At 29.0% G+C, this 10,508-nt stretch overlaps 2 protein-coding genes across 2 annotated transcripts; both read left to right on the forward strand.

Annotated features, from left to right (window-relative positions):
• Nucleotides 1–75: 75 nt before the first annotated feature.
• LOC107452052 (uncharacterized) lies at nt 76–3,104 on the forward strand. The gene is made up of 2 exons (XM_087160760.1): nt 76–2,288; nt 2,746–3,104. The coding sequence occupies exon 1, from the start codon at nt 626–628 to the stop codon at nt 1,064–1,066; it is 441 nt and encodes a 146-aa protein (XP_087016886.1). The 5' UTR covers nt 76–625; the 3' UTR covers nt 1,067–2,288; nt 2,746–3,104.
• Nucleotides 3,105–8,206: 5,102 nt separating this feature from the next.
• On the forward strand, nt 8,207–9,241 carry LOC147810800 (uncharacterized). Its single transcript, XM_087162090.1, has one exon. The coding sequence runs from the start codon at nt 8,207–8,209 to the stop codon at nt 9,239–9,241; it is 1,035 nt and encodes a 344-aa protein (XP_087018216.1).
• Nucleotides 9,242–10,508: the final 1,267 nt, after the last annotated feature.

The raw sequence follows: 10,508 nt of genomic DNA on the forward strand, positions 1-10,508 counted from the left end.
AATTAACTGTTATTTTAACTCTTCCAAATTAATCAATATAAGCACGTGATGTTTTTCTTATTTTTGATTGGTTGAATATTTAAAAAGCTTCGAAAAAACAGTACACGTACATAAAATTACCTCTACTCTGGCTTGAGAGAACAGGAAGGACAAGTAATGTCATAGTCAGATTGTTTGAAGTTGTGATATGTTTATATTTATTGTAAATATTGTATAGACAATTATTGATGGTCATTTTTGACGATATTCATTTGATCAAAATTGAACGGAACTGATAGAGTTGGATTGCGTCTTCCATTAAAGGGACACATTTTTCTCTGCATCATTTTTCAATTGGTTGTTATTTGTTAGAAGTTTACACCATTAAGTGTAACAGTGACGTGGTACTTCATTTATTTGTTACCTATCTTCTGTTGGATTTGTCTCTGAATTATCAAGGCTCTCCAACTTATTATTAGTCATATAACTGATGCCAATCGGACGGCTGGATCGCCATATATCGAATTTGCTTTGTTTTCGAATGTCAACAAGATCGGGCGTTGTTAACTTGTCATTGACTAGCTGACAGCACTAGCGTGAAGATTGATTTTTGTGATTGATATTAGATTGAAATATTTGTGTTAAGATGATGGAGTTGATCGATTGCAGTAAAAACTATTATAACATCGTGCAACATGGGGTTCACATGAACCTTAATGTAGCACTCAATGGCTTTGTAACGCCACCTCGACGACCTATGAAAGGTAGCAACAGACGAATGTCTATGCCTGCTGATTCCCATCTTAAATATCAAACTCCGCAGACAGCTAAGACGCCAGAAAATCTTAGTAGATCACTTCCAAAGCAAGGTTCCGTTGATCGGATCAGTCCGTCCAGGATGTCGCCCAGTTATTTGCAAGGTAAAGGATTTTATGCGGGGGCCAAGTTCGGGGAAAGGCCTCTCCCTACGGAGTTGCCCAGCCCTCCCAACCACTGGGTCAGTGGAAACAAGGAATGGGGATCAAAGGAACAGAGCTGCATTGAAATGACCAATACTTTAAAAGTCTTACTAAAGGTCCAGTCATAAGGTGACCTTACTTGTGTGCCACATCATCGAGATTCTGTATTTTCTCAAACGGACATTCATTCTGTGCTTAGGATCGATATATTTAAGAATATAAAAAATTCTGTTCAGTTGTATACTATTTAATTTCTCTAGAATTGATACATTCAGTAAAATTCTGTACCGATTAATTTTCTTTGAATTGATATATTTAAGGGTTAAAATTTTTTCCTCCAGTTTTGTATCTTGTTTCTTTATATAATTACATTATTTGTTTACAGTGTACCTAATTTCAAATATGTGGTAAAGATAATGTGAAAAACAGGTTTTAAAAAGTATATTCTTGTCAATATCATACCCTAAAGAATTTGATCTGCTTTTAATGTTGCTCACAGTGATTTGCTGCTTCATATCTCTGTGATATAACTTAATGTTTTGAATGTAGTATTTTTTTAGAATTTACTTTACTGCAATTTTTTAAATTCTCTTTATTCAAATTTTGTGAAGTAAAACTTTTTATTTAATTGTTAACTTAAAGTTGCATGAATGCACTAAAGAAATTGATGAAATTTTTTAAAAATTTAATGTAAGCCATGAATATAAACTTAAGTTATCTATCCTAAGCATATGTTGGAAAAATTGATTTAAAAGTTTCAGTCTGTGTACATTTAGCATTTTTTTTTAAAAAACAAAACAAGGCTTGAATGTTTCCTTTTTTTATTCTACATTTTATTGGCAGTATTATAGGAAATGTTGGAAAAGTTTAATAAAAAAAGTTATATAAATTTTACTGTTTCATCGAGGTTTTGAAGAAAAAAAAATCAGTATTTCACTATTTATACTGCTAAATAAGTGGTTGGAAATTGATTAAAAAAATGTGGGGGTTTGAATTTTTATGCAGATTTATATTTATACGTGCCTTGCTTTATAATGCACTGCCAATGGTTGCATAGTTAATGAAATTTTAAGGGATTAAAATCAGTATTGATTATGGTGTTCGTTGGAACAAAAATATTCAAGCCCTGTTTGTGACACATTTCCAGAATTTCAATGCTTCTAAATAGTTGCATTATTTGTTCAACCAATCCTATGTATAATGTTGAAAATGTGTCTTTGTTTTTTATTCCTTTTTTTTCCAATTAGTGCTCTTTAAAGCTTCAGTTATGTTAACATATCTCACTTGAATTTCTCCCTTTTTTAAAGTCAAAGGGTTATGCAATTATTTTGCTATATAAGAAATAGCTTGGTACTAAGACATTAGCTGCTAATATTTTCTGTCTTTTTTTTTGTAAATGTGTTTACATTTGTATATTTAAGTGTGTTTTATGTTGCCTTTTAAATAAATATGGAAAATTCAGGCTCATTAAAACATTAAGTTAAAGGAATTGAATTAAATAATGTATTCTTGTCTTAACAAAGAAACTTTGAAGATAAGGAAAAGTTTGTTTTCTCATTGTAGGTTTTATAAGATTAATTATTTAATATTATTTTAAGATACTTAAATGAGTCATAAGTAAAATTATATTTTTAAACTATAAAGATCAAAAGTTTTCTGAACAAAGCTATGTTTAATTTAATATATTATGTAGTTTTTCTTTAAATGGTGATTTCTAATATTCTATATTTTGGTGTAGCTGTAATTTTCTATTAAAAAAAACATTAAATTGATAAGTTCCTTAATTTAATTTTGAAAATGTTAGCAGCTATGTTGTGTAATTTAGGTGCCTCTGAGATTTATTTTGATATTTTCACTAGCTGTTTATATTGTAATCAGCTTATAGAGGAAATTTGAAAATTATGCTTAATTTCAGCTCTATTAGTATTTTATGTTAGTGTTCTAAATTGAAACATTTTTTCAATTTCATTGTAAATTTAAACATAGTTTGGCTAATATTAGATAAATATGAACATAAAAAGTTCATTAGTGCACCAATTCTATTTAGCAGCAGTAAAACATAATTAATTTTTTTTTTTTTAGTCTGTTTGATAACTTTCAAAATAAGTGTGTGTTTATAATATTATTTTGATTCTTAATTTGGCACTACTTGAGGAAATAGAAAAATTTAAATGAAAAAATCTCAAGATTTCACCCAATCATTGTTAAAATAAATCCGTTGAATTGTAACTGTAATGTGTGGGCTCCCTACTTATGAATGACTGATTTATCTATCTCATTGAGATTTGCAAGTGAGGATTTTTTTTTCTTTTTAAAGATAGATGTGGTGCAACTTCATTGGAAGTGTACCATATTTTGAAACGAGTATTGTTTCTTTAATTTTACTTTTTAAAAAAAAAATTTAAAAAAAACCTAGACAAAAAATATTTTTATCAACATGACTGAAGCTTTAAAAGTATAAATTTAATATAATAAAGTTGTACAATGTGTATAAAATATGAATGTATTTTTATGCACCCTTTTGAGACAAAAAGGGTTAGTTAACTAATTTTGTGTCTTTTAAGAATAGATTTTATTTTGACAAAGCTTATTCCAAGAATTGAAATCTATTGTTTTATTTGGTTTACTTTTAAAACTCAAAATGTTTTTAAGGGAATCGTGTTAGTGTCCCTTGTTGGCTTACTTCTTATTGTCTAGTCACACGAAGACCTTTCTTTATATCATGTACCATCTGTATAAACTGTGGAATATATTTTTTATCAATTTATGTAATTGGTGCCAGCATGAGAGTTTTTACTTAGCTGTGATATTCATCTTTCTCTCTCAAAGAACAAAGTCAAAAAAGAAGTTAGTTAGTCCTAGCAGGTCTGTTATGGAATTGGGATAGACAACTAGTTGGTCTGCTGATTTTTAAAATAAGAATACTACTAGTTGGCCTGTTGAAGATTAAAATAAGAAAGCTATTAGCTGGTCTGTTGAAGATTAAAATAAGAAAGCTACTAGTTGGTCTGCTGGAGGTTTATTCTAAGAAAGCTATTAGTTGGTCTGCTGAAAATTAAAATGAGAAAGCTACTAGTTGGTCTGCTGGGTGTTTAAAATGAGAAAGCTATTAATTGGACTGCTGAAGTTTAATATAAGAAAGCTACTAGTTGGTCTGCTGGAATGTTTAAAATAAGAAAGCTAATAGTTGGTCTGCTGAAATTTAAAATAAAAAAGCTACTAGTTGGTTTGTTAATGTTTCGGGCGAGACAGCTACTAGTTGATCTGCTATTATTTTAAATGAGGCAGCTACTAGTTGGTCTGCTAATATTATAAGTGAGACAGCTTTTAGCTGGTCTGCTATATATATGGTGAACAGGTGAAATTTCTTCAGGAAAAGAATTGACTCTAAGGCAATTGCAACATTTCCCATTTTGACTCTGCGTTACAATGCATTCCACACTATTCATTTCATATGTCGTCATTCAACGCACACGTCTCTGAAGTGTTTTTTTAAATGTGTGTTGTGATCTCAATTTTTCTGTGGTGCTGATGTTCCAAATCAAAGTGCTTCTGTGACCTGCTAAATGAAGACATGAACTTTAAATTAGTAAATGCCATCAAAAGACACTAACAATTTATATGCTTTGTTTGAATTGAAATGTTTTATTCTTTGTTGCTTATATGTGAGTTTTACACAACTTCTTTGTAGATGTGACTATTCGCCAAAGACATTTTCTGGTACTTAACTTTGAAACAGACCATGTTATTATTATTTTATTTTATTTTTTCAATCCACTAAATTTTGCTGGTTTACCATTTTGGGTTACATAAATTTTTGGTGCTGGACAGCTTTGAGCATAGTTAAACTTCTAAAATCATCTTGGTAAATATTTATTAAGAAAATCTCAACTATTAAATTTTTGTTTTTGCTTTTAACTAACCATTTTCAATATATTTTTGTTGATCATTAAATTTAAGAATTTTTTATTTATTAAATAATCAAATCTATATACTCGTGAATTGCTAATACATATGTATGTTAAAACAATGTATGAAAATTGAAGTAGTACATTAAGTATTATAATGAAGTTAATATTGCATAGTCAGTTTAATGAAAAATTGCTCCTGGTTTCTTTTATATGTAGGTTTTTCTAAGTAAAACTAGTTCTCTTAGGTCAACAACTAGTTTTTGTTGTCGTGAAGCTAACCCTGAAAAGCAAACTTTGTTCAAAATCATTCAACAAGTAGTTAAAAATTATTGTTTGATATACTACCTCTTATTTTGAAAATAACTACGATATCTTTATGTAAAGATACCGGTGAGGAGAATTTATGAATCTTATTTTCTTCTTAAAGTTTTTGCTTATACATTACATTGTTATTAATTATCTTTTGTTTGTAATCTTTTTTTGTATATACAGATATTTGTTTTACAGAGGGCTTGTTAGCCGTTTAGTTCCCATTTATAGTAGCATGGTCTGTGAAAAGTATAAGTACCCACTTTTCTTAGTCTTTCTTCTCATTGTATGTGTCCTACTTCCTGATTTCTTTTGACTTTCTTTCCTAGATCCACCGTGATCTTAAAAAAAATCACAAATATTAGGTGGTTGCCATATCGTTCAAATCAACTATATTATGACTTATCTTCAATCATAATGTATCTGTGTATTTAGAGAATATCTTTCTCCACTGTCAGCCTCATTTCTTTTTTAATTTATTGTTTCGGGTTATTATTTTAACACTTATTGTGTCATTTAACTGCATAATCGTGCAATTGCAATGCAAAACACTCCTAACCATAACCTGTTTCTTCACCTACTAAAGTTTAGATTTAGAATATTATTTATTTTAATTAAAATGCTTATTGAAATTCATTAGCTTCAAACTATTAAGTCATTCAAATAATTAACAAGTCTTAATTTAATATTCGTATTTAATTTCCATCTAGGAATTTTATTAGTTGAATCAAAGGTTTTCAATTATACGGAGAGAAAAAAGGTATAGTAGGGTATTTTTTTGTTTTTTTTAAATCTGGTTTCATGAATAAAATACAAAAATAATTTCTTTTTAATTATTGCTCTGTGTTAGTTTTTAATTTCAAAATGACCATTTAATGAATGTTTTTTGTCAGATTGATAATAATAATATTTTATTTTAAAATCTTTACTAAATGGAATTATCTGTTGGTGACAAAAGAAACATATAAAATAATATGAAAATAAAAAGGAATACGATAAATAATGAAGACAAGCAAAAACTTTTTTGTTCGATTGATTAATATCAGCATATTTTTGAAAAGAAAAAAAAGTAGTGTGAAATAATTTGGAACGTTTGATTGCTAGAAGTATGTTCAGATAATAAGTTTCTACTGTAGTTATTTTCTAATGGTAATGTTTGTTTAAAGTTTTATTCATTAGTCTTTTAAAGCTCAAATAATTTTACTTAGGAAAAAAAATGATTAATTTTGTTAAATTATTATTATTTTTTATATTTAAGAATTCTCATTCTATGAATTGTTTACTGACATGTTAGTGCTTAAATTTAGTCAACAGTTTATAAGAATTAATATTATTGCGTTCTTGTCAATTTATTGTTGCCTTCCTTTCTCAATCAATATTTGTGTTGGTCACACTTAAAAGGGCAAGTTTGTTACCTACTGCTTGCTGTGATTGGAATTTTCCCTATTAGTAATTGGTCGAATGAATGATATTCTACTTTTGACTTCATTTAGGCATTTCAATTACAGCAAGTGGGCAGCTACCTTGTATGAAAAATCTATTTTATTCATAAAACAAAATATCTGAACTGTAAGTTATTCCATGAATCATATTAATAATTTTAATAGTTAATTATTTCGAGGCTGACATATTTAAAATGCTGTTTTTAAATCAATACACCTTCTAATTCTTTTAATTGTAGAAAATTTAGTATAATGATACAAAATATTCCATCTTTTAAGTTAGTCACTATTAATGGTATTCTATATAATATTCAATCAATAGTATAAATAGGTTATATAGGAGCAGTGGATTAGGCCTCCGGGGGACACCACTTAAAAAAAAACGCGCCTCAAGCTTTACCCCTTCTGGGTGGTGAGGAAAAAAGCTTGAAATTTCATATTTGAATGAATGTAGACAATAACAAGCTTCCTAAAACCGAAAGAAATCTAGAAAACTTCTGATATATTTCTCCGCTTATGTTATGCAATGTGTTAACAGGCTTAACATTCTAGGAAGTTTTTTTTATCGTAAATAGTGCTTAAATTTATGCGTAATTTTACCATTCATAAGAGTTTTGTAATTTACAAATTCTAACTGGTTGTAAGTCGAAAGCAAATTTAATAAAATTAATATCAAAGTTAAATAACATATAAACATAAAGTGCAAAGTTTGTCATGTTTTGAGTGATATCACCGTTTGATATTTTTTGGGTTGCATCATAGCATGCTTGCAAAGTCTTCCTAATTCATTTATTGTTTGTTTCGTTGAAATTTAAATTGAAAGAATGCGATATATTGTAAATGCTATTAGCATCATAATATTGGATGGTGTGCTTATTATAATGAAAGTTTTGACTGAAGTTGTTTAGAAAATTTAATTCATATTACAGGAATTTATATTTTAGAAAAAGGTAACACTATTATTTATTAAACCTGCAATTTAAAGACTGATCATTATTTTTTGCAGGAAAATTGATTTTTCTCACATTAATTAGGTTTGCAAATTTTTATAAATATATTATTCTTAATGAGATGAATGTAAGACATCCAAAAAGCTTTAGAATTTTCCATTTTTTATCTTATTTAATTTTTTCAGTGTTGTACTTTTATGTAGCTATTGACTATAATGAAATTAATCTATACAGTAATGTAATAAATAATTCTAGCAGAGATCGATTATGCATTGAGATTAATCTGTATTATTTTTATTTACCAGAGTATTTTCATAAGAAATCTCCCTAGGATTTGAATTAGGATTGCTAATTTTCCTAATTCATTCATCTATCCATTGTTTTTCAGATTACTTTCATGTGCATTCTTTTTTTTTTTTTTTTTATCAGCAATACATTTGTATGAAAGAAGCATTTAAGACGTTTTTAATGTGTACTTTTAAAGTTCTACACCTACTGTGATACAAAATGTTGTTAATATGAATTATAAATGTATATAAGATACTTTTTGAATCTTATTTATTGTTATGTTTATTATTCATTTAATTATTCGACCTGTTATTAGTACTTTTTTTTATACTATTTTTGCTTTAATTGTTTGACATTTCTGAGTAAAAATGTATTGTTTATATAGAATACATTTTATGCTGTCATGTTTCTTTGAGGTCTCCAACTCCAAACTTTGCATCTATAGGCCACCTGTTTTTACGGGCCTTCTGAGATATGCCACTGCCAGATTTGACTTGGTACTGCCTGTTCGGAAATCGGACTTCCACCAGACCGAGTTGTATCCTATCGCTCTGGCCACTATACACGAGAGATACCCTTACGAGCAATGGCTGCAGGTTTTTACTGATGGATCCGCCACTTTTTCAACTGGTAGAGCTGGAGCTGGTGCTTACTCCAAATATTTCAGCCTTAGAGAACCTCTTGACACTTGGGCAGATAATTTTGATGGAGAAGTGTTTGCAATCCTTATGGCTATTACAGCTATTGGTGAACCATCTGAACAAAACATTGTTATCTTTGTTGATTCTCAGGCTGCTATTCAGACCATTTCTGAATATAATTTATATCCCTCTGAACTCGAATTTAAGTGTAAACAACGCATTGACTCTCTTCTTTGTTCTGGAAGAGAGGTAGTCCTCCAGTGGATCCCTGGCCACTGTGGCATTTACGGAAATGAACGGGCTGACATGTTGGCTAGAGAGGCTTCAGCACTGCATCCATCTTCTCATCCAGTTCCTCTTAGAAATGCAAGGCGGCTTCTTAAGAGCAAATGCAGGCACAGAACAATATCTGCTCTTAGGGACTTAACTTATGGGAAATCCTGGGCTAGCCTTCTTGATGACCAGCAGCGCTCTCACCTTTCCCTCCTTCCCAGAGCTGAGGGAGTTGCTTGCCTTAGATTAATTACCGGACATGACTACTTACAGGCCCATTTATTTAAAATTAACTTGGTCAATTCACCTCTTTGTGTGCTCTGTAGCACTTCGCCAATGACTGGGGAGCATTTATTAGATTGCCCCTCTCTTCTTGACATTCGTTCCTCTGATGACTTTTGTGCCCTCTCACCTTCTGGAGCTACTTCAGTATTGTATTGGACTGCAAGACGCCTTATGTCTGAGAAGACGATGGCGGGCGTAATTTAAAAAAAAAAAAAAAAAAAAAAAAAAAAAAAATGCTGTCATGTTTTACTAAGTCATCTTCTTTATACTTTTAAAGATAAATAAAGTTTGTTTTACTTTAATTTTCTTTTTTTTTTCTTCACCAATTTATATTTTTTTGTAATACATACTTAAATGGGAAATTGTTTTTACGTCATATTATTTTTTTTTCTTTTTGTAAATATTTGCAACTATTTTTTTATTTTTACCAATACATAATTACATGAGAGGAAGAATATAGAATAAATTTCAAAACATGAGAATCAATTACAAAAAAAATACATCTTTCAGAACATTAAATTAAAATACATAGTTCCAAGAAACTGAAGCAGAAAGGTATACTCAATAACTTATTGGTGGTACGAGAAAATCATTAAATTATTGAGGTAGAGTTTCTATTTTGCTAAAAATAGAGAAACTCTACCTTATGCTTTCAAAGCATTAAATTGAAATGAATAGTTCTAAGAAACAGAAACTCAATAGCTTATCGGAGGTACAAGAAAATCATTAAATTGTGGTAGATTTTGCTAAAAAATGATCTATGCAAGTAGGTTATCGAATCAATAGTGTGATATGTGTATAATTTCTGCAGAATTTTTTTTTTACTAAGTCAAAATAATATCGAAATTTTTTTTTAAATACTTTTAAAGATAAAGTTAGTTTTACTTTAATTTTCTTTCTTCGCCAATTTATATTTTTTTATAATGCTTAAGTGAGAAATTATTTTTACGGCATATTAATTTTTATTATTAAATTGTGGTAGAGTTTCTATTATGCTAAAAAATGATCTATGCAAGTAGGTAATAGAATCAATAGTGTGATAGGTGTACAATTTCTCACTATTGATTCTAATTTTATTCATTGTACTCTGTAAAATGAATAAAATTATGACTTGGTAATTTTTCACATAAATTTAATTAATAGTTTTCCCAATATTTATACTCAAATATCTTTTATACTTTCCAAACCAGTTCAAATTATCGAGGCTAAAATGCGTTTATTTTCTGATTTTAAAATGAGTAGCTGAAAAGTATATATATTTTATATATTCTCCATATTTAGTTTTTCCATTATATCAATAACCCAATTATTTATTACTTTAAAACTATTAAAAAGTTTTAAAATAAGTGAAATGCAAAATATGAAAGATATTACTCTCCATAGTTTTTGTTCTAATGATTTGATTTTTCCGAACTGGGCGCCAATCTTAAAGGTTTAAAGTAGTGACCTCAAATATGCTACTTGAGGATTT

The sequence above is a fragment of the Parasteatoda tepidariorum genome, chromosome 4 (genome assembly GCF_982258835.1).
Source record: "Parasteatoda tepidariorum strain Cologne lab strain chromosome 4, Ptep-v5.0, whole genome shotgun sequence".
In the NCBI taxonomy this organism is placed as follows: Eukaryota; Metazoa; Arthropoda; class Arachnida; order Araneae; family Theridiidae; genus Parasteatoda; species Parasteatoda tepidariorum.

Coding starts and splice junctions, on each gene's coding strand:
- LOC107452052 (XM_087160760.1), top strand. CDS start 626: ATGATGGAGTTGATCGATTGCAGTAAAAACTATTATAACATCGTGCAA.
- LOC147810800 (XM_087162090.1), top strand. CDS start 8,207: ATGTATTGTTTATATAGAATACATTTTATGCTGTCATGTTTCTTTGAG.